The sequence below is a fragment of the Podarcis tiliguerta genome, assembly GCF_965153285.1.
Source record: "Podarcis tiliguerta genome assembly, chromosome: 6".
In the NCBI taxonomy this organism is placed as follows: Eukaryota; Metazoa; Chordata; class Lepidosauria; order Squamata; family Lacertidae; genus Podarcis; species Podarcis tiliguerta.
The window spans coordinates 53,214,468-53,239,401 of record NC_139539.1 but is presented as its reverse complement, the minus strand read 5'-3'; the positions used below and the strand labels follow the sequence as shown (position 1 = coordinate 53,239,401).

The 24,934-nt window shown below is 41.6% G+C and overlaps 1 protein-coding gene across 1 annotated transcript in view; it reads left to right on the top strand.

The window, feature by feature from the left end:
- The window catches only part of BEND5 (BEN domain containing 5), a 706,924-nt gene that overhangs the window by 616,667 nt on the left and 65,323 nt on the right, over window positions 1-24,934 (top strand). The window contains exon 10 of the mRNA XM_083447871.1: window positions 19,257-19,409. Within this exon, the coding sequence (XP_083303997.1) occupies window positions 19,257-19,409 (153 nt within the window). The remainder of the gene's footprint in view (window positions 1-19,256; window positions 19,410-24,934) is intronic.

The following is a 24,934-nucleotide window of genomic DNA, read 5'->3' as shown; positions in this document are numbered from 1 at the left end:
AGAAAAGTCCATTAACTTATGCAGCAATGAAACAGGATGCCTGGGGTGGTTGGAGAATTTCCATCTTTGGAGATTGTAGGGGAAGGTTGGCCGGGCATGTGTCAAGATGCTTAGTCTACAAAATGTTTGGCTTCAGGGTAAAGACTTGAACTGAGACAGGTCACCTATTGGTTCCCTTGCAAGTATTGAATTCTATAGCAACTGGTAATCCATTTTTTGCATTGGCTGCAGTTCCCAAACTGATTAATCCAAAGTAGCAGGCCTGACAGTTAAGAGAGGAACCAATAGCCAAACTGTATAGGCCAGATGGGTCATGGATGATCAGATTTTGCATTCCCTCTGCTCTGATGTACCACCATGTTTCTCTCCTGCCAGACTCCCTGTAACATACCTGTTGATATGGAAACATAGTTTAAGAAATGTAATTCATAGGAGAAGCCTAATTATATGTGACATTTCATACATCATGGACAAAGCTTCTCCCGAGGAAAGTAGCGATGTTCTGTCTCCTTGACAGCAAAGAAACATGACACCCTGATGAACCAGAGGTAGCAAACATATATATTCTGCTATACTTCAAACAACAGCATTGTAGAGTAAAAGAGCAAATACAAAAGAGCAAGATCTGACATGAGTAGGAATTGAAGCTTGGAGAGCTTCCTAAAAGCTCTTTTCAGTTAAAAAACAAATTGTCCTTCAGGAAAAAAAAAAGATTTTAAAAATAGCAGTACTCTGCCAAGCAATTCATTACATAGATGTTGTAGCAACAATGCTTAACCCCAGTGGCTCCTTCTCTACTTTGCTTCTTCCACAAGTAAAAATGTTATTTCCAGGTGCAGGCCTTCTGATGCATTCCAACAGGGAATAAGAGAGGCTGATTTTGTTTCATCTGTTTCTTCCCTCTCTTTTGTTCCCTCTTTTGGATTCTCCCTAAATTTTCATTTGTAAACTTATGACTTCTGCTTGTGCATAGCAAGTTGGTTTCAGAAGGACTCATTCTGTTTTCGGAAGGACTTGAAGTCCAGTGAAGGCTGGAAGATACAGAGTAGTATTCCATGCTAGTCCTTCTCAGAGTAGACCCACTGAAGTTAATAAACGTGACTAAGGTTTGCTCATTTCATTGCATCTATACCAAATAAAAGCTTGTTTGAATACAACCCTGGAGCCTATTCTGAAGGGTCCCAAATCTGTTGCGAGCTGGTAGAGTATAATGTTTAAAATGTATGAGCTGTGATGTCCTTGATTCAAAACATACATCAAATGTGAATCTAACAGTTCTCCAGCTTCAACCTCCCAGCTGCAATGTTGAGATAACAATATTGACTTATTTTGCAGGGCTGTTGTAAGAATTGTTCAGATAATGTCTGTAGAGCACTTTGAATACTCTAAATGAATGCTAAAACATTTTGTTGTAACTGAATAAATTCCCACTCATTAGTGGAAATGGGCATGGAAATGATGCCATAAAGATGGACTATTAACTTAGTGGATTGGCAAGTCTTTGTTGCTGCTCAATACTCTATTGCCACACTCAGTGTTTTTTTTCTGGGGGGATGCAGGGGTCTGCATACTCATAAACATTTCATGAATCTTTGTACATTTACTGTATTTATTTTTTCCAATTTGAACTATAAAATGGTGATCTTCTTGAGTACTCCATTTGACGGGGGGGGGGAGCACTGGCCACACTCATTCCTGAATCTTCATTTTCAAGCCTTTTCAGCATGGCAAAATATATTTTGCGTGAATTGTGATAAAAGGTTACAATAAGAACTTTAATAGCTACAAAGACATGGTGAACATTACCGTGCTAGGTGGGAGGCACTGGCTGTGCATAGAAACACTTCTTTTTCTTCCAGACTTGGTTTGGCTTATTACTCACCATGGTTTGGCTTATTATTATTATTTTGTGGCAAGACAGAAAATGATCTGAAATCATCTGGAATTTGTCACCCTGGGCTCCTTTGGGAGGAAGGTCTAGGTAGGATATAAATTTAATAAATAAATGTGAAGATTTAGGCTGTTTTCACAAGTAACACTTAACATTTTTGTGTGTGTGTTCACTACATGTCTGATTTGAATGTGACTCCTACATTTGCTAGAATGTGTTGCATGTGATTTAAAAATGGCTCCCATTTTATTCTGCGCTACTAGAACAGATGCTAGGCATTCTTACACCCCAACCCAGTAGGAGAAAACTGATGCACAGTTGGAGATTGTGTGCATATTTCCCCAGCTGAAAAGCTGGAACATGAGCTTCATGCATGCAGCCCGCAATAAAATAGTGTCAATCATTTGCAAGGAATGGCAAAGACTAAATCCAGACCTCTGCACCCAAACATGTAGTCTTCTCTACCAAGGGCTGTGCTTGGCTTCTGGAAACATCCTCACAATTTCTACTTGAGGATGTGAGCTTTCTTTTGTTGAATCAGAGCATTAGCATCACTTGCAAAATCTGACATTTAAGCAAAGAATATAGCATGCATTTGAACAGTTTAGGCTTCTGCCATTGTGTGTCAGATACCAAGCCATCATTACCTCCCACTCCAGAAGCTCATCAAGGGTGTATGCTGCCTCTGCTGAAAGCTTGTGACACTTTAAATAGCTGTTTGGTCCAATAAAAGATATTGTTTGATAAATTCTACGGTCCTCTGAGATAACGTATCACATGATCACCTTGTGCTGGGTGTCAGTCAGACTTCCAGCTTCAATCATTTAATCAAACAGGCTTAAGTTAAAAATGCACACACTAAAATACGCAAATGGCAGATCAATTGATCTTTCTTATTTCCCCACCCCTGAATATCTTATCCAGAATGCCAGTGAAAGAAGAAATGTTGGCACTTTCTAACAGCTTTTCCTCCTCTTGACCTTTTAGTTAGGAAGCGGCTGGAGTGGAATGAAATGCTGAGGCACATTTTCTCTAATTGTTTTCTATTTTGTAAACAAACAAACAAACTGCCATTATCTAAGAACACTTCCTGGTCACAGTGGTGTGCAAAACTGTATGTTTGGTGCTGCAGTTCCTTATCACATGTAGTTCTGCCCCCTCTTTTTGCTAATCACACACATAATCCCAGAAACATACATCATAAGCAACGTGGTATCTTGCATTTCTTTTCTATCAGGTTACCAATAGTAATGGTGTGAGAAGAAGTGAAGCGTTATGTAAAATCCTGCATTGCAGATCTTGGGGCTGATGCAAAGAACTCAATAAAGTCTTCTACTTTAATCATGGAGATAAAAATCACAAAAGTGGTTTCCAAGATGCAGAGCCTTAAAGACAAAATAGAAGGGGAAGAGATAAGATGATGGAGGAGGGGCAAGACAGAAGCACTTTGTTCCACAAAGTTAACAAAGAAAACAGAGCTGGGGGTGGGGATCTTTCTTTCCCACTGGAGCTTCCTTTTAGACTTTGTATTCATGGAAGGAAGGCTCGAACTTGGTTGCACATGAATCTTTTCCTACACTTTAAAAGACCCAAATGCCATAGCTTTATGAATGAATCAATGACATTTACAAGGACTTGGGTAGCTACTAATAAAATCAGCAGGGTGCTACAGTAGCTGCTTCTAAAGTGTGCACAGGAGCACAACATTTATCACACTGTGCTTACCCTGACAACTGATCCCATATGACTGTCAGCATTGGTGTCTAGTGTGGGCTGATCAGGGCAGAGTGTGATCAAAGCTAGTCTACATCAGAGGCGGAGCTGAGCGGTCATTAACTGGGTGGGTGGGGAATCTAAGCAATGGGGCTCGATGAAAAAAGCATCGAGATTTGGGATAAGCATGGAGAAGGTGATTCTGAGCACAGAACAGAAAGCATGAAGCTCGTGCAGGGCAATTCGTCCACTATCTTATGCCGCACTACATCAGAACACTACAAGCACTGACGTGTAGCGTTTTGTGAGAAGGATTACACTGCATCGCAGAGGGCCTTCGCACAGCATAGGAGATGCAGACAGACCACCAGTGTGGAATGTGTGTGGATTGCAAATAGTTTGCCACTGGGTTGCAATCTGAACATGTACCAGTGTGTATGGTGGATCATGTGATTGCAGGGGGTGAGGAGGTCATGGGGGTAATGATATTGGAGATGGGAATAGAGAAACAGCCATAGGCAAAGCAACAAGAGGCTGGTTAGCTCTAGAACATGGCTCATCCCAAACTTAAGCTCTAGAGTCTCAAGGCCGCTGAGGCAAGAAGAGGATGTAGAACTAAACTGGATGCAATGTCTTCTCTACCAGTGGATAAGCTCCCTCAAACTTGATTTGAGCTGGCAGTTACAAAGAAAAATGGAGAATGCGCAGAAAAATGCCCCCCTTCCCACATTCTAAGTGTGCCCATAATTGTTCTCCCTTCTCATGAGTCCCAATGCCTCTTGTCTGGGGTCTCTCTTACTCCCTCTCCAGCTGCCCATCTCTCTCTTTCAGATATTGTGGGAAGTGGAATCTGAAGTAGACCGGAGGGGTAGGAATAGGCTCAGGGTTCATAAGACACACAAATCGACAAAAGTTCAGAGATTCCCCCCCCCCCCCCAATAATCTGTTGAGTGGTGCCGATGGTGAGGTGTATGATCCTATTTGATTTAGTGATTTGATTTTTACCCTGCACCTTCCTCCAAAATAACCTAGGATAGCAAACGTACACAATTAAAAGTTTCTTTAAAAAAAACAAAAAACAAATTGAAACAGTTTAAAACAGCTTTCTCAAAAGCATTTTAGAATTCCTAAAAGCAATCACCTACTCTCAAACTAATAATTTCAGGGTTGGCAGGGACAGAACTTTCAGCCATCAAATGCATGGGTAAACAGGAATGTTTTTAAATTTCACCTAAAAGTTAATAGTGAGGGAGACAGATGCACTTCACTGGTTGCAAGCCTCTGGTGAAAATAAATATAAAAATAAATGTTGATTTGTTTGTTTGCTTGCTTGCTTGCTTATTTGTAAATGTTTATTTATTTTTAAAAAAGAAGTCCACATCATTTTTTGACCAGAATCAATCTCTTCCAAACCTTGTTCCCATAAATTCGTAAGCTTTGTCTTCAATGGAGCTTGTTCTGTGAAAATTGTGTAATACCTTGATTCAGCTTAATTTTAAGGACAAGCATTCTCCAATTTAAGTATATGTTAGATTGCAGTGAGACTTAGCAGGCTTTATGTTATAAGGCAGCAATTTCTGTTTCTTGCATTAACCTCTTGCGTCTGCGCATGCAGCTTGTTTTCTTTTTTAAAAAAATCTGAACCAACTTCAGAACTGGATGAATTGCAATTGCAGAATTGGATGAATTGCAAAATAAAAAAATTAGGTTGGTTGAAAGCATTTATTGAGGCATATTTAAATCTGATGAGGAAAGTACCTTCATTCCTTCCATGCTGTTAAATATTTACTGTGTATTTGTATATTTCAAACTGAGAGCTTTTAATAATAATATCTAATATTACTGGTTGGTGATTTAAATTAATATTCTCATGCTTCACACTGCAGTGCTCTCTCTCTCTCTCTCTCTCTCTCACTCTCACTCACTCACACACACACATACCTTTATTCTGTAGATATCTTCGGAGAGGATAGCAAACAGAATAGCAGAATGGAATGCTCAAAAGATTTCTTGTTGACTATGTGGACACAGTCTTAGCTGCAGATAAGCATACCATTGCTCCATTTATTGTCGAATGATTAAAGAGACTGTAAACAATGAGAAGGCTGGAACTTCCAAAATATTGAGGGGGAAATGCTATATATATTCATGTTCTTTTTTAAAAAACAACAACAACCAGAAAGCTTCTAGACAACAGGAAGGGTCTGGAGAGGCATGCAGGAACTATTTTGTTCTCCAGCCTGGAGGACAAACTACCACACTGCATACATACATCAACCCATCTGACCAACAATTATCAGCTTTCTAGGTTTTTTTTTTAAGTAGCTGTGCTCTGCTTAATCTGGAAAAAAAACTACTCTCCTGTAACACACAAAAGTGGCTGCCTTCTGAGAAAACACAGAACGGCAGTTTTCCAAAAGCTAGTTGCTATGGTTGCCAGATTAGAATGAATCTATGTGTGTGGGAGGGATGTACGAGTTCCCCATATCTTGCCCCAATGCAAGATTCACAAAGCATCCTCCCCTACTGTCACCCTTTCTCTGTCCCAAGGTCAAAAACCTCCATGGAGGCAAGTGGTCCCCAGATCCCAGTAGAGCATATTTTACCACCAGGAACTGGAACTTTTTGGAAGCACTGTTGTTTGCGCATGACACCTCTAGAGTGCAATGGGGATTAATTCTGCTGGTCTTCAGTGTGGAATGAACTGGAATATCCTGGAAGAGAGCATGGCTGGCTTGTTCCCTGGACAAGGGCACTCTGCACGACAGCATTTTGTTGCAGTCCCTGTTGCAATATATTGCTATGAGCTTGTGGGTGCCAGGCTCCCCTGAATTCCTGGATGCAGTAAGTGTTTGGATTTAATCAAACCTCTTGAACCCCTGGATTCAGCAAGGGTTAAAAAACAAGACAGGCTAGTTTCCTCATGAGGTAATCGCCTGGGAGATGAGCCATTAAGAGAGAACAAAGGGAAAGGTGATGGACCATTAACAAAGCTAAAGAGAGAAGGCTCTGGGCCAGATGGTAAATGGATGGAGCCTTCCTACAGCTCTCAGATAGTTAGTTAGAAGACACAGCCAGAGTCTGAATTAGAGCCTTTAGGGTTGGCTGTGATGTTACCTAGAGGAAGAAAAGTTTGCAGACTGGTAAAGGCAGCAAGCTTGATGGTTGCCTTTGAATCCAAGGCTGCAGCTATGAGAAAAACAAACCCTTTTGGGGTGTTGATGCGGTGAACCCCTTCATCAGGTTGTACATATGTGTGAATAAACCATGTATCCTAAAGACACCACAGTCTCCACTGTGCCTCATGTCCAAAAGGAAAAACAAACCCCTGGGTAGGTGCTTGGAACCTCTGGAATCTCACACTGCTTGGAGATTGGGGTGGTATGCAACAATATCATTATTCCTAATATTCTTTTCTTATCAAGTAGAAAGTTCGTGCAAGCCAACATAGGAGTTGGTTGTCGTTTTTTTACTGCAATATCTCCATTGAGCTGATTCTTACCATGATTTTTGTTGCAGTGAACATGACATTTATCATGGTTGCATTGGGGTCCATTCAGGAGAAATGATTACCACATGAAAACAACAGAGCAAGCCAACTCATTGAGAAGGTCATTGTGTCCTAGGGGGCCCTTCCAAATAATGATCAGCATAGTATCTTCATAAACTTTATTCTACTCCTGTTTTAAGGGTGATTTTGTTTCATTTCTGTTCAAGCATCAGCTCTTACATAAAGTAATACTAAACACTGGACAACTGGCAAAGCACAAAGTCATTTTGCAAGGAGATCAGCGGCACTGCCAGGCTTGAGGGGATTCTGAGTGTGCATTCGTTCCTATACCCCATCACCTGGTCCAGAAGGAGCTGAATAGATGGGGCTAAGGAAGAAGGTTTTCTAAGGCCAGATTCACTGGTAGCTTAAGATTCTTGCAGGATCTGGCTTGCCTGCCAAACTGCACTGCTTTGTTTTATTAAAAGACTTTCCTTTTGCAGTGGACACTTTTGCCATGGGTGTGATGCTCTCTCTTGCTTTCTGGACATGGCACACATGTTTGTTGGCCAGGGACACTTTTTTGAGCATCAGGATTGTACTTCATTATGGTAGGTTTTGATTGGTGATCTTTATGTTCCCCCGGCTCTTCATCTCTAAGGTTTGGAGAGGCATTCAGAAACAGTGCTGTTGGGTTTACAGATCACAAAATTTTGGGGAGAGGAGATGAGGGCGTACTATTTAAACCCTCAATAACATTCTAAAATCAAAGTGAAGTCTTCCCAGCTGTTGTTGTTGTGATCTGCCTGTTTGTTTCCTCCTCCCAAATAGAAGCCATCTCATAGTACTAGCAAGGGTTGACTTGAGGCTGTGTTGGCCCCTAGGCACTGGCTAGGGAAGTAACATACTTGTGGGGAAAATGTTCACAGCAGTTGCTAGACCAGAAACTGTCACATTCAATCAAACACCATCACAAGTTAGCATTGCACAATGCAGAACACTCTTTGGAATAATATGGACATTTTTCTGCAAGTACCAATAGCAGAGTCTGTTATCAGTTACCTAAATCACTGGAAACATCCATCTCAGTTGACAATGTAACCACCAATTTCTATTTTTCTACAGGGGACTTAATAGCAATTAGATGGTGCACTTGTTCTTTCAGTCTTAGCTGATCCCAAATTAGTAAACTAATAATGCAACCCTATGCATGCAGGGTGCCGCTGTGGTGTAAACTACTGAGCCTTGGGCTTGCTGATTGGAAGGTTGCGGTTCGAATCCCTGCGACGGGGTGAGCTCTCATTGCTTGGTCCTAGCTCCTGCTAACCTAGCAGTTTGAAAGCACATCAAAGTGCATGTAGATCAATAGGTGCCGCTCCAGCGGGAAGGTAAACGGCATTTCCGTGTGCTGCTCTGGTTTCACCAGAAGCGGCTTAGTCATGCTGGCCACATGACCCAGAAAAACAGTCTGAGGACAAATGTCGGCTCCCTCAGCCAGCAAAGTGAGATGAGTGCCGCAACCCAGAGTCATTTGTGACTGGACTTAACTGTCAGGGATCCTTTACCTTTACCTTTATGCATGTCTACCTCGAAATAAAAGCCCCTTCTTCCCCCCCCCATGCAATTCCCCTTGGGAGTGCCAGAATATCATCATCCCATCACTCTCAGGGGGACTAGTTCTATGTGCATTGAAAGTGTGTGGCAGCAAGAAAACTGTAATGTGCTCCTTTTCCTCTATGGCCATCTGCGGCATCAGCCATTTTGCTGCCTTACTTTTAGAAAAAAAACACACACATATCCTTGGAGAAAGACATGAGGAGGCACTTCAATTAGCTGCATCTTTTAAAAGTCAAAGCATGTGGTAACATTGTTCTTGTTTTCCAGCTGAAGGCGCAGTTCTGGGAAGCGTGCCACTGTCTGTCTATAGGCCTTGTTTGTTTTATGAAGGTTACAGGCACCTGGAAGGGTTGGTAGAACTGTCTCCTTAATAACATACACAAATAAAAACAAGGTTCAGATGGTGTAATAAACCCAGCAGCCGACTGACATCAGAGCTTTCTTGGCAGCTTGGGATAGGAAGAAGTTTCAGAAAGGATATAAGAAAAGATGCCAGGAAGGTGTGGAGTTGTCAGGGCGATAATTGGACTGGCGTGGTTACTTCCATCCCGGGTTAAAAGGTTGGAAAACCCACAATTTTACTCAGCAGCTGCAACCTTGCCTCAGAATTGTTATTCAATGGTCAAAACACAGGCTGGTTTAAGACCTGGGTTAAAGCTATCTCACGTTGGCTAGTGATCCAAACAGCCTGGAAATTAGAAGCTGAGGCTCAGGCCTTTACAGAAACACACTCTGATCGGTAATGATATTGTGCAAGGTCACAAATTGTGCTTGCTAACAATTTATCCTCCATGCATCCACAATTTTCCTTGGCCTTTTAGATCCAAATCCAGGTCAGGAGGACGTGCCTGGGACCAGCAGAGATGCCTCATGTTGTTCTGGACCTGTAATCTCTTACATTGTCTCTGAGCCTTATTGTGTTGCTAGAGAAATCTTCCTGTTGTGGATGGACACAGTGGCAGTATGTGTAGAATTAGAGCCTCCCTGTGGTTGAGGAACCCTCAGGTTATTCATTTACATTGTTAACTGAGTCGAAACATTGGAAACAGAACTGCAAACAATTGCCATTGTTGCCATCCTAGTGTTTCAGTTTCAGCTTTTTCAAGTTGTTGTACTTGTGGCAGTTTTCATCCTATTGTTGTCCACCAGCCCAACCTCTGAGTGCTACAAGGTTCCAGGAGCTCCAGGCACTTACCCTGGGGTTCATGATTCTTTTGGAATGAGGCACATTGGAGACTGTGATGTCTTTAGGATATATGGTTTATTTACACATATATACATCCTGAGCCTACTTTTTCCACTTGAAGATATTTTGGACCACGAGGCCCCAACTATCAGGCCTCATCTAATAGGTTCACAGCATTAACACTTCAAGAGATGTTAATTCCAGCAGAATTCCAGCAGAAATTGGGCATGGTTCTGTCTCTTAGGTGCCCGGCCTGTATCTTTTCTTCCCCTGAAGACATGCCGCAAGGCAGCAGAGGTTTAGGACCAGAGTTTTCCTTCTCCTAGATGGGCTACCTTCCCAGGTGGATAAGCCCCACCTGCCCCTCACTTCCCTCTACAGAAAAGCTTTTAGAACTTCATGTTGGTGACACATTTTTTAGACACACATCATTTCATGACACACTAATTCAGTGTTACTAGCAAACTGGAGGTTAAACTTACCCCTTATAAGAGACATGGACACATGTCATCCAACACACCTACACGCTGCAGCCAACACATTTCCATGTCGCAACCCACAGTTTGGAAAGCTCTACAGCCTCTGCAGAAACTGCCTTCTTGACCATTTGCCCAACTATTGGTCTTGTCTGCTCAATCCTCTGGAGCTTGTCTTCACATGCAGGGTAAGGCCCTAATTCACTGGATACCTTCACCTGGTTTAGCCAGCCAATCAAAGCCATATCCTATGGTGTGGCCACTATGGCATGCTAACAGCTTCTAGGAGCCACAGGTGAGAGCTGAGTGCAGGGTGGACCAAAGGTGGACAGCATGAGGTGTCCCCCACTAGAGGTACTACCCCTCCCCTAACACCACTGGTGGTGTTATGCAAGTGATTTCTAGCTAGGAAGAGGCTTAGACTGGTCGGTGTTGGAGTTCAACCACATCTGAAGGGCCACAGTTTCCCCATCCCTGCTCCTGAGCCTGGTCTGATGGGTGCAGATCACGTCATCTGATGTAGGAAATCCACACAAACTGGATTCTGCAGATCATTGTAAGGATGCCTGCAGAATCCAGTCTGTGTCCGTTCCTATATTAAATGACCTGATCTTCATCTCTCAGACTCGTGTGGATTGGAACTTAGCTATAAAATACCAGATTCTGCACTTTCCTGCCATGCAGTTCTTGGTAGTTTAAATGTATAAAAATATTCATTGAAATAATATTTTGAGGGAAAATATGCATTTAAATACTTGCTTTCAGAGGAAATGAACATTTACATATTTAAATATGTATTTAAATGCATAGTTTGAAAGGGGTTTTTTATTTTAAAAATGCAGATTAATGCAGATATGGAACAGAACTGTGAGTGAAAACCATGCGGAAGTGATATGGATAGAAATAGACAGATTTCCCATCCCTATTTGAGAGTTTTCAGCATCATGAAATGTCTGTTGAAACAGGTTAGCAACTGTTAAGTAGCCTGTGAATCATCTGGGCACTTCTTATGCTTGCCAGTTTGAACCCTATGTGTAGTTAGTGAAAGGCGAACCTCTCTGCTGTACTTCCATTTGTGAGAATTGAGAGATCTAGTAGTTTGTGTTCTGCACTTGAGAGAGAAGTGAGGGGGTGGGTAGGTAGCCCAAATTACCTCAATTTAAATGCAAATTTTGACTTTTCACGTCTGACTAGAATGTCTATTTGTTTTTGTTTTTTAAAGACTCAAACCTGAAGCAATGAAAAAATCAAATCTCTTTCTTGCTGATATTGATATATTTTCCACACAGTAATCTTTGCTTTCCTTGTGTTTCCCCCTCTCCACTTAAAAATTAATTTTCTTGAGAGAAAAAGGTCATTAGGAGAAGGTACTCCATTCTAAGCTAAACAGAGAAAAGATGCTGTCTGCTTAATATGTTTCATCATTTCTTAGTTGAAGATTTCCTATTTGGGGATTTTAAACCCCAGTCACTAACTTACAAAGGGACACTTGAGGGATGGCATAATGGTAAGTTAAGGGTTTCAAATTGTTCTTAGAATTTTAGATCAGTCACCTATAACCGAAGGGAATAATATATACATCAGAGCCCCTGAGATTTTTAATGACATTTCTTCGCCTCCTAAACACCCCTGTTAAACATGTCCTGTTAAAAACCTCCCAAACTCAAACTGAATCAAAATAGGAACAGCTCCATTGTGGAACTAGTTATTACAAGAACCATGAAGCTATCCTTATGTCACATTTCTGCCTCATGATATAGTATACCAAGCCATGTGACGTCACCCTTCTCTGTGTCCCTTCCACGCATTGAGCCATTATTGTGGGAGCACAAAACCCACAGATCATGTCACATATGAATTATGTTACAGAGGTCACATGAAGAGAGTAGAAGGTAGAGCAATGGGAAAGTGCTGTTTTCCTTTATAACATTAAGTTACACCATGGTATACCAAAGCTGTGATCCAGCAAGCCCCTTTGTGTGTACACACACACACTTACAACAGCCCTTGTCAGTCATTCTTCCTCCTGCCCCTACAATAACCAACATGTGAGGGGGCAAACCGGGACAGTCCTGTTCATCTTGTTGCCTCTCTGTCACCAGCTTCAGCACATTCTGTAATGATTTCGCCATGACTTCCGTTTTGTATATTTCTTGTGAAACATCCTGAATTTTTTCCAGCTTATCTGAGTTTTACAGCTTTGACCACAGCCTTTTGAAATGATATATATACAATATGTGCTTGTGCAGGGTAAACTAGCCATAATTTGTCATATGGTCTGCAATAAAAACTTTTACTTATTTTTTTTATTGACACAGAAAATACTTACAGTTGCCTCATGAGATTCATCTAAGGACACCCCCACCACTGAAAAACAAATACTCAACCTGAATTTTGTAGATAACTTGTTTTCATTGAGAGAGAGAGAGAGAGAATCTCAAAAGTTGTTGTTGTTGTTTTTTTTTTTTTTTAAGGTTGATAATAAAAATAATGAATGCTGGGCTTTTGAAACTGGTGTCTGGAGACATAGACAGTTGTGGGATTTGAAGGGCTGAAGAGCTGAAAATCTCTCGGCAGGTAGTTTCTGTGAAATGACTAGCCAAGCTGCCTTCTGCCGTACAACTGCGTCGGCACAGGCAAAGTATCTCTTTGGAAGTAATGATGACAGAATCAGACTCAAAATATCAGTAAAACCTCTTGCCTCACTTCTGATAAGTGCAAAGGTAATGGAAAGCAATTTGAGGGATGGGTTTTTATATATCATCATGAAGCTCTTGGCATTTTCAAAACTTGGAAATTTTAGTTGCAGGGGCCACTGCCTGCACGTGTATGATGACATGCTCCAGGGATCATTGGGTAGATGAAAATTACAATTAAAACACACACACACCCCAAAAACTTTTTTTTAAAAGCATTAAAGTGTCTTCTTTTTGTTTTTTTAAAGAAACTGACATAAAATGAAGCTGTATCTCCAGCTGACATTACGGCTCCAGGGTTGGTAGGGCCAGGGCTGCAGAGGCTTTTGTGGTGATGAGGAAGGGGGCAGGGTACAACAACAGATCTCCTCTTGAAGACTGGGGCTCTTGTTTGAGAGGGCGATCCAATGGGATGCCTCCAGATTCCTTAAAATTAAATGGTAAGGATCAAATAGATTATGTTCAAAGTAGTGCTCTGTTCAGCACTCTTCTCCCACAATGTGGATCCTCATGCCATGGCAGATGGTCTTTGGGTTAGGTTGGCCTACTCAAAATGGCAACCTTCTAAGGCTGCATTTCATTTTAGAAACAAACGAACAATGCTCCTAGCTCTGGCATTGCTGCTGCTTACTGAGAGGCTGAGGGGAGACACTTTAGTGAGGATGGGGCTGCATGAGTGCATTGGCAGGAGGGCCAGGTTGGCTGCACTGGTGCCCCCACAGAGCTTGACCAAACTACAGTCTTGGCTTACCTACCCCTGGTAAGTGACAGGGATGCTGGTGCTGGGAGGCTGTTGCTGCTGACTGCTCTTGAGAAGAAGCATGGGAAGGTATAATTCTAAAAAAAGAAATACACAACCATATTTAGCTCTGAGCTTCTGTTCTGCAGCAAAGTCCTTGGGAGAAAAAGAAGAAATACTTTCAAATGAGCACTGGTGTTAACTCCATGAATTAAATCCTCCATAAAGTAAAGTGGGAGTGATGATTCCATTCTTTTCTTGTACAATATCTGAGTAAAGGAAGGCCTTCAATTCCTTCTTAGTTCAGGGTTATAGCAGAAAATTAATAAAATCTATATTGAAGTGACAGCTGGTTTGCAGCACTACCTTTTCCCTACATTGCTTTCCTCTCCAGTGACTTGTGTTTGGGGCTAAATACACATTTATCCCTTTTTGTTTTATAGCTTTTATTGATTTTTTTTAAAAAAGAAATCTCTGTGCTTAAGAATCATAATTGCATTGGGATATCAACTGTGGTCCTAGCAGCCCAGGCTGTTCGTATCATTTTTCCTTGGGCTGTTTAATTAATGGTCTTCCAAAGTCATCAAGATTATGAAATGAAAATGCAGAATGAACACACTTTCCCCAAATACTTCATGGAATGCACAAGGAAAGGTTGGGAAAGTATGAAGGATGATTATTGGGTTTTGTAACATCTCAAAATTCAACATTTTTGTTGTTTCTAGATTGCTGCCTTCGATAATTAATTCTTGATCCCCATCCTCATTTGGTTGAGGCTAGTTATAAGAACAGACATGCTCAAAGAGACTTTGGCTTGGAAAATACTGGCTTATAATAATGAAATGAAGTATACCTTTAATTATCTAGGAAATCTGGAACATCTATGCAACCAATGTTTATCTTGATAATACCTGTAAGGTATTGTTATTATCGCTAAACATTGCATAGTGGCTTCTATTATCATTTGCTGGTTGATTTTAAATTCAAAGCTTCACAGTTTGATTTGCTTCCACGTATTTTTGGCTTTTAGTTACAGAAAGCTCCAGGCAGTGTGATTTTGGCAACTAATGTTTCTTCAAGTGCTGGAGAACTCTAAAACTTTTTTCTTTTCTTTTTTAGCATAATTATCAGCAAAATTGTGTCTGTCAGTGAAATGTGGTCTAGCAATCTTTAAGCTGTGAGAGTACACACCTGCCACTCAGTGTAAGAGGCAGGAAGGGGCGGGGTGTCAAATGGCTGAAGGGGAATGTGCAGGACACACCATGGTGGTTTCATTTCCTGTTTCTTAGATTGGGTTAAAGGGACAATTTGCAACTTGGCAATTGAGGTTACATTTCATCAGCCAATTAAGACATGGTATTTTGATTTTGGGTGCTTTGAGGAGGGGTTTTTATTACAGGATCGCTGCTGCTTATGCATGCAAATCCTTCACAGCATCCACACAATGCCATCAGCACCAAAATTCCCCTCTGCATTTAATCCAGATCTATCCTTTCTGCACAAAATCTAAAGAGTAAAAAACACCTTAAGAACCCTTTGCTGATAACCTGTTTACAATATCTGAATCAGCCTTTTGGGATATTAGGCTTTGCCTGGAAGCCCCTTTGAGCCAACATACCCTTGACTTTGGGCCAGGTACTCAGTTTCATTTGGTTGGAGATTGGCATTAATATTCTGTATATATCAACAGCCGAATGTCGAGGCACATTCACAAAGATACTGTGCTGTATCCAGAGGTGTCCTTCCTTTCTGAAAGGCTGTCTGAGCCAGTGGAGGGATCAGTGAAGGTGAAGGGAGGGGATACTAACAAATTTCCCTTTCCCATGCAACTTCCTCTGTCACCCCCACACATATCCTTTTCAATTCTGCAGAGTCCTGCAAACAACTGGGTCAGATTGGGGTATGCAGAGTACAGTGGTTACTCAGGTTAAGTACTTAATTCATTCTGGAGGTCCGTTCTTAACCTGAAACTGTTCTTAACTTGAAGCACCACTTTAGCTAATGGGGCCTCCTGCTGCTGCCGCGCTGCCGGAGCACGATTTCTGTTCTCATCCTGAAGCAAAGTTCTTAACCTGAGGTAATATTTCTGAGTTAGCGGAGTCTGTAACCTGAAGCGTATGTAACCCGAGGTACCACTGTACTGCCGAGGGAAAGGCACCTTCCAGCTGTCACCCGATCAGAGACAGTGTGGTGTAGTGGTTAAGAGCAGTAGTCTCATAATCTGGGGAACCGGGTTCGCGTCTCCGCTCCTCTACATGCAGCTGTTGGGTGACTTTGGGCCAGTCACACTTCTGTGAAGTCTCTCAGCCCCACTCACCTCACAGAGTGTTTGTTGTGGGGGAGGAAGGGAAAGGAGAATGTTAGCCGCTTTGAGACTCCTTTGGGTAGTGATAAAGTGGGATATGAAATCCAAACTCTCTTCTTCAGAGACATTTCCATGAACAGAAGGGCATTCGTGGACCTTGGAACAGGGTTACCAATCATTTGTGATAATTAGACCTGGCAAATCACCATGCTTTCTATAAATCACTGCCATATTTTCTTCTCTGCTATCTTCATCCTTCGCCGTAAAGACTTAATTCTTCATTACTGTGGCATGATTGAATATGGCATTTGCCAGGTTTTGAGCTTGTTGGGTTCTTCCCCACTCATGAAAGTCTATAAACCAGAGTAATTCCTGTGATTAACTTTGGCAGCAGACAAATGTAGCTGACATGCCATTGGATCTTGCGCCCTCCATTTTGAGTAACATTGCTGTAGCCTTTATTTCCTTTTGTATCATAGATGCCTTCTATTCCAGAAAAATTTATACAAGAAACAATTGCATTATGAAGTGAGATTGTTGTTTTCTTTGAAAAAATAGAGTACGTACCTTAATTCAACTGTGGCACCATGCTCCAAAACAGCTCTCCATAGTCATATTCCGTAACACAATGAATACCAGCAAAATGAAGTGGAGAGCTGAAGTGTAGCAGTAGAATAACTCTGCAAGTGCTGGCCATTATAAGGCCAGGAAGCCTTCTTTGTAGTTCCAAACAAAGAGAATCTTTCTGCTACGAATATTTGTGTTACATTAACAATGAATCCATTGCTGGGCAAATGAATGGGAAGGATGTTTCATTTTTTTATCATCATCAAATGTGACTCATAAAAAAAGAACATGTATAATACTAAAATGCCATTCTCCTAACTGGTAGAGCTGCCCGGCAACTGGACCTCTAAGAGGTAATTACGAGTGCAAAGTTGGCCATGTTACTGAGAGGGGTTGGGCTACTGTGTAATGAGAAGAATAGTGAAGGGTTATTTGATTGTTGGTTGATTTTCACTCTTCTAATTGAGTTCTGGCTACAGCTTACAAAGCATTGAAAATATACTCTTCCCCAACCTGGTACCATACAGGTGTTCTTGGACTACAGTTCCCATTGGTCAACATGGCCAATTGTCAAGGGTGATGGGGGTTGTAATTCAAAACACCTAGAGGTATATATTTTGGAAAGTTTTTGTTCAGTATGCATTTGGACACCTCTTGAGATACTGTGAACAAATTTTGCACGATGGTTCCCGAGGTTCATCTAAGGTTGGAAACAACAACACCATTTGGATTCAAGGTAGTGGAGTGAAGCTTTCAAAACTGCATTGATTTTAACCAAATATTTCATGATGGTTCCAGGGATCAAGGGGCAGGTTTTCACCTGTGTTTGGATACAATTAGATGCCATTTTGAATCAAGATGGAAGGCTCACCCTTTTAATACTGCATTGATTTTAACCATCAGTTTTATTCTTCTTTCCCATGTTTTGGTTTTATACTCTTAATGTGTTTTATTCATTTATTTATATGGTACATATCCTGCTTCTTAATCACAAGGATTTCCAAGGCCTTCAGAATCTTTACTGTAGCTTGCGTGTCGAGGTCCCCAAGACACCCCCCAATAAAACACAAGTGACACATTATTTTTGTCTAAGGTTTTTGGCATAATTTTGGCCACAACTTTATTAAATTACAAGCAATGTGAGTGGTTGCTTAGGCATTGGTTGCGACTATCTGACCCCGCACGGGGACAGTCTGACATTCGCATGCCTGCGAAGTCAGAAAAGGGTAAGACACCCGGGGAGAGAGACGGGACTGGGAACCATGCCTCACCCTTCCCCAAATGCTCCCAGGGGCTCTTGCATGGCCCTAGCCCCTTAATAGGGTTCGGACAAAAGCATGGCGAGCCCTGGGTTCCTCTAATGGAAAACCCTTGCAGCAGCAGCACTTTTGGAGGGGCAGGCACAGCCAAATCCATACCCCTCCACCAACCAATTCCCAAACCAATGCCTAATCGCAACCTTACAAGTTGTGACGATTTGCTACGCAGTAGGCAAAAACCAAATGGCACCAGCCAATCAGCCAAATGGACAAAATTCCTACCGGGCCCCTGCCCCAGGAGCAGACGACCCCATGACAGGCATAGCAAGGTCAAGCAAAAAGCCTAAAATAGGGAGGAAGGGCGGGTGATACGATGTACACAGTGAAAAGAGGAAGCTCAACGCTGCTTGCAGGGCATTTAAAAACTAGGGCTGTCAATCAAAAAATGGCAACATATAATTCTCCCCAGCAACAGCCAACCCTCTGCTAATGGTGACCAAACTCTTTCCCACCCAGCAACAGCGGGGTGTCTTGCTAGCCCCCACTGCAACACGTGCTCTCCATGAAGGACAACACGCTTTATAAAATCGACAGTGCAACCCTATACATGTCTACTCAGAAATAAGTCCTGTTGAGTTTAATGAGGCTTACTCCCAGTTGAGCAGGTATAGGATTACAGCCTAAAATATTTTTCTCACTTTCTTTACATGTCCATCTACCAGATTTCACCTTTTCAAGTGCTCAGATTGTCTTTTGTATAAGGAAATGTCACCATGAGGTGAGAAATTCCTACAAGCATTCACTACACAAGGAAATAGTTTTAGGTACAAATGTACAGAAGCTTTATAATGATTTATCATCCGTAGTGACTTCTTCCTGAAAAAATGATTGTATGAAATAACCTGTAGACTGTAATTGTTTGGCATGGATAATCAATGAACTCCACCATTCTCTTTTTCTTACAGAGATGTAAACTGAATACTTCTTTTTCTCTTCAGTTCAGATCTTTAGGTCTGGGTAAAACCAGCAATTTCCATATGGATGAGTGGAAAATTTCCATTCAAGAGTGGGCCGAGATGTGTGAGCATCTCAAAGAGAAACATCTGCACAGGAATGTCAGCTTTAGGGCTGTGTGTGCCACTTTGGGAAAGACCTGAAGCAGCCCTAATTGGTACACTGTCTTCATTCTGGCACAACACTTCCTACTGCTATATGTTTTGATTTTCAGGGATGACATTGTTGCTTTTATAGCTGAGTTCCCTTTTGAAATATGTTTTCAATTTATCTTTTGTGTGCATGTATATATTTTCTATACAGAAAGTTACCCTGGAATTCTATATCGACATCCATGCTCACTCCACGATGATGAATGGCTTTATGTATGGGAACATTTTTGAAGACGAGGAAAGATTTCAGAGACAGGCTATTTTCCCCAAGCTACTCTGCCAGAATGCTGAAGACTTCTCCTTTGTAAGCAACTCTCTCTCTCTCTCTCTCTTTTCCCCCCTACTGTATTTCATTCCCCTTCCCTTCATTTTTTTTTTTTTTGTTTTGTTTTTTGGTATTATTAAATAGGTGTCTATTCATACAACTCATTCAGCCTTTGGCAGCCCATGCTCCATACAAGCCATGATGGCTGAGATATGTGTGTGTTGCTCCTACTTGCTGGATTCACTTTTGTTGTGGCAGCATTCTCACAACCAGTAGAGCCTGGTCACATTTGCAACTGACTGCATATTGGGTTTATGAGACGGGTGAGGAACATGTGCCTTCAGACAGGGCCAGATTTAGATTTAATGAGGCCCTAAGCTACTGAAGGTAATGGGGCCCTTTATATGTCCAGCTGCCCTTTGTCAACAACAAATTGTCACTGTTTTTTGCTGTTTATGGACCTAATAGGTATCTAAAGCCATTTGCACATAACAAAATATGTATTTTATCAAAGTAATTTGTTTTTTATCTTATATTTTGGAAATGTACATCCAGTTTTTTTCTTTAAACTTTTTTGGGGCCCCCAAGAAGGTGGGGCCCTAAGCTATAGCTTGTTTAGCTTATACGTAAATCCAGCACTGCCTTCAGATGTTGCTAGACTGGAACTGCCATCATTGCTGACCCTTGGGTCATGGTGGCTGGGGCTGATGGCAGAGGACAGAGTTAGAATAGATTTTTGCCCTCAATGGAAGTGCCATGTTCAGAGGCAATACAGTGGTGCCCCGCAAGACGAATGCCTCGCAAGACGGAAAACCCGCTAGACGAAAGGGTTTTCCGTTTTGGAGGTGCTTCGCAGGACGAATTTGCTATGGGCTTGCTTCGCAAGACGAAAATGTCTTGCGATTCCTGGGTTTTTTCCCCCGCTCCCCACCCCCTTTTTCTAAGGCACTAAGCTGCTAATAGCCTTTTAGCAGCTAATCCGCTAATCCCTTAAGCCTTTAATAGCCGCTAATAGCCGCTAATGGGCTTGCTTCGCAAGACGAAAAAACAGCTAGACGAAGAGACTCACGGAACGGATTCTTTTCGTCTTGCGAGGCACCACTGTATAGCTTATCCTTGACTACCAGGAGTCGGACTTCAGGGGTAGGCTGTGAGCTGCCAAAGACATATGGCAAGTCACTTTTGGAAGTATTGTGCTGAACTAGATGGAACAATGGTCTGATCCAGCAAGGTGGTTAACTGAAAAAATGTCCTTGATACAATAACTTTTGTTTGTCAAAATGGGATGTTATATTGCATCCCTTAAATGCTATATTGGACAGATATTTCTCTCCCCTCCCACCCCCAACCCCAACCCCTGCAACCTGACCTGGCCTTTATTTTTTCCCCTTTTCCTTTCTCCTCAGTGCTTAATTTTTTTCTGAGGCCAGCCAGCCAGCCAGAATATGCCATCAGTGGATGTTCCAGCTGCTGTGTTGTGTTTAATCTTGCATTATTCTAGTCACAGCCAATATCATCCTAATAACCCATATTTTGAAGGTGCAGGAAGAGGGAACATGCTATAAAGGGCCTCCCTGGCTTTTCCTGCACAGAAACAACGTAAAGCAGCTGAGTCTGCATATTGGAAACAAAGCAATCAACAGAGAGTCCCATTTGTCTACTAGCAATAATGCTAGCCTGAAGGGCTTTCCCCACCTCACAGTACTGTATAGAAATTGTTTGCATCTCATGGTTTCACTTAATAAAAATTGGCCAAAAAAAAGAAAACACTTTGCAATGCAGAGCTGATAAACAAACTAAGGTAAGACATGCACTTGGATTTGGTGACAGTGCTTGGGTATCTATCTGCAGAAATTGTAGGCCAAGGGTCAAAAGTGTCAAACCCACTTTTGAGGTCAAGATCTTCAGCATGTTACTAATAGCTTAAGGTCCTGCTGCTGAGAAATGCTTTCACTACAGTGGTAAGGTTACCATTAGGCCCACTGGGATAGATTTTCCATGAATTCTGGATCATTACGCGGCCCAAATTCCAATTCCATTTTTCTGTGTCTATTGGAAATATATGGCAAAAGATGCAGCCAGCATTATGCCCTGCCATGTAGTGTTCCCACCTTTTATTCAATGCAGGAAGTTGTGTCTGTGATAGTATCAAAACTGGGTTTTTTTGGGTGGGTAGGGATGTGTGCACATTAAAGTCATAATTTAATTGTCCAGGGATCAAACCTGTTTGATTCTTTTGATGGAAGCAGTGTGCCCAGTCCAAACACACACAAAAAGCATCTTGGTCTTTTTAGGGGTCCAAATAGATGTGAAGTCAGTAGAGTGATTGCAATTAGTGTGTCATGTTTTAAACTTTTAAATAGCACCTACGGTGCCTTTGGGGGTAGAAGCAAGATGGTGCCATTGAGGGTGGGAGTTTGAACAATGTTCACTTAAATAACGATGCATCGTGGGGCAAATAGCAGCTCTAAAGAGGGAGGTTTTCATCGTGAACTTAGCCCAAGGGAGATGGTGGGTTTTACATAAAGGCTACCCATGTTCTGCAGTTCTAATGCTGTGGTTTCATATTTACCGGTACTTGTAAAGCTGCCAGTCTGTGTGGCCAATATTGCATTAACAAAATTGCTATATTTTATCCTTGTGGAAATTTACCAAATTATGTGCATATGACTGATTGTGATCAAATCAGTGCAGGCAAACATATTGTCTTATATGACAAAGATAAAACAGGCTTGCAGATTGTGCATTGAAATAATGAACTAGGCTACAAATGAAAAAGGTGGGGGGGAATGCAAATTTTTAAAAACTTGAACAAATGGAGTGGGAGCCAAACATTTTCCTTGTCTAGATCACCATTTGGTTCAGGACTAGCTGGGGCAACTTACTCGACTGTTACTATATGCCAGGCTTGAATTGTTAAACTGCTGCTACTATGTATCTTCTCATATTGGATAAAATACAAACTAAATTAATTCTATTTTGGAAGGAAGGGTGCATATCCTTGTCATTTGGTAGTGATGGTTGTTGTTGTTGTTTTTAGAGGAAGAGAAGCCTTTTAGGAAGAGAGAAAGTAGGTGCCAACAATCAAATAAGCATTGTTTGCCTCCTGCTCCAGGTCACTTCCAGAGGCAACTGGCAGGCTTCAGCACATGCTGGCAGCCAGCGTATTTGAGATTATTCTGGGAGCTGCTGGCTCACAGCTTCTCACACTGACTCAGCAGTTTTGGTGTGTGACCTTGTACAGGGAGAAATTCATTTGGAACAAGACTCAAATGCCAGTTATCGCTGGACAAAATAGCAGGCCCCAAACTAATAGCCTCACTGTCTTGTTGATCCACATGTTTAAACTGGCAGCTCACATTCCTTCTGTTGTACTTGGATGTGTGTTTTTTTTAAAAAAGAAATCTTGCTTAAAAATCTTGCTTAAGATCTGCAAATGTTTAACCAGAGGGATGCAAGATCCGTGACATGCTTTATTATGGATAGCCCTTCCCCACCAGGTACTACTGGTGGCCGTTACTGTTCTCTATTGCTGACAGGCTACTATAATCTGGATGACATGAGCTAATCTTTGGGTACTTTCCAACATGTAACAGGGATGCCCCTGTTGCATATCTCTGCCTTAGTGTCAGAAACCCTTGTCATGTTGAGGTCTGTGACCGTCCCACATGGTTGCAAAACTCTCGACTCTTTCTAAATAAACAAGCCCTAGTAGTGTCTTGAGCTATAGTAGTAAGAACAGCAGGGAATACAGTTGGCCAGGCTACCAGGATTTCTTTGTTAAGAGATATGTGCAGATATGACACTCTCGGTATAAGCCTTTGTGGGTGTGAGGAACAAAGCGGTGACAATTAGAAAGCTGTGTATATAAATACACAGCAGGCACCGAACGCTCCAGAAGGACGGAAAACTGCACAGTAAACGTTATCATGCCCATGTTTGAGAAGTGTGGGAATGGGCCACTGTTGTAGCTAATTATTTTTCTGAAGCTTCAGGAGGTCTCATTTACATTGTATGCTACAGCAGACATTTGTAAGGATTAGAATACTTCCCTAGAATTGCTTCAAGTGAAAGCTGGCGGCTGCATGAAGTGTTGTCTGTAATTGACTAGCTTCATGTCTTCACACAGCATCAAGACAATGTTCCATTATGTTATCCATTGACAGTATCATTGAAAAGATTACTCTCCTTAAAGTATCTGTCAAGCTTGATTGATTTACAAGGGACAAAAGCACCGAGAGGACTTGAAATGCAGGTCCTTCTTTTCTCTCACACCACCGTTTAGCATACATAATGGATCCCCTTTGATGTCAAAAGCTCATATTCCATTAATAATGAACAGGCTTTTTGAATGCAGGCTCCTTGTACAGAGTCCCACACTAATAACCTGTTTGCTGCAAAATGGGAATCACTGGCAAAGCAATCATTTGTCTGGATTTTACATGCTATCTGTGAGTCTACACTCAAAGGGATTTCTTTCAGCACTCTGCATGACTGAAGCTCAGGCAAATCCTGGTCTTCCACTTCAAAAACAACATCCTGAAGATGGTCACTTGAATGGTTTACTTTAATTAGGCTGGGAAAAATTAGCATTGCTATATTGTGGAGTGTATTTCATGCATAAGGAGCTTATTCCCATTGGTGAGTGATACTCTAAATATCTGGTTGTGCAAATGCTCCATCTACATGTTTGATATGGTGAGTCCCCAGATACAGCTATTGCTGCCTTGGGTGATTCTTATAAATAAAATGGGGCATTCTTCTATCAGTGGAAAAATGGCTGTTCTGTCTAGGGATGTGCTTGGTCAGAAGCTACTCCCTCCAAACAGCTGGGTCTCTGGGGAAGTTTTAGAACAACTTTGTAAATCCCTGAACTGTTCTTTTGCTAATTTCATCTGCTATTTTTTTCTACCACAAACTAAGTCTGATGAATTCAGGGTCCATCCTACATAAGAACACATAATCCCCTTTTCAAAGCCATCCAGGTTAGTGGTCATCATCCTTTAGATTCTCTATCTCAAGATCACCCCGGGCATTTTTGTGAGGGGGATCATAGTAGCAGTCAATTAAATGAAGGACAAAACAAATGACATATGACGTGTTTGCTAATTTGGACATAGCCTTACTTTCTTTATAACCAGAATGGTTCTCATCCATTCAATCTGAGGGAGGAATTTGAAACTCAAAGTTTTACCTGCAAACATTTTTCAGTAAATGATCATACCTTACTTATTTATAGTTTCATGAACAAAAGTTAAAAGTCACTAGTACAAAGGCTGAGTCACCAGATTTTGAGTATCTGCTGATTTAATTACCAGTGCATCTGATGTCATTCATAATATAAAGCTAAAGCTGGATTTGGAGTGTGCTGCTTTGCTAGGCATCACTTATTTTACTTAGCAGATTAGTCATCAAAAGCAGCTGAGCATTTCAAGAAGCCATTAGAGCTTGGGGATGACTAATTGTGCTCTTTGCAATGGGATCAGAGAGGCCTATTTGCTCTTCTTTTTCCAGGAAAAGGAAATGGACAAAGTCAATCAGAGAGGGCTTCATTCCCCATCCAT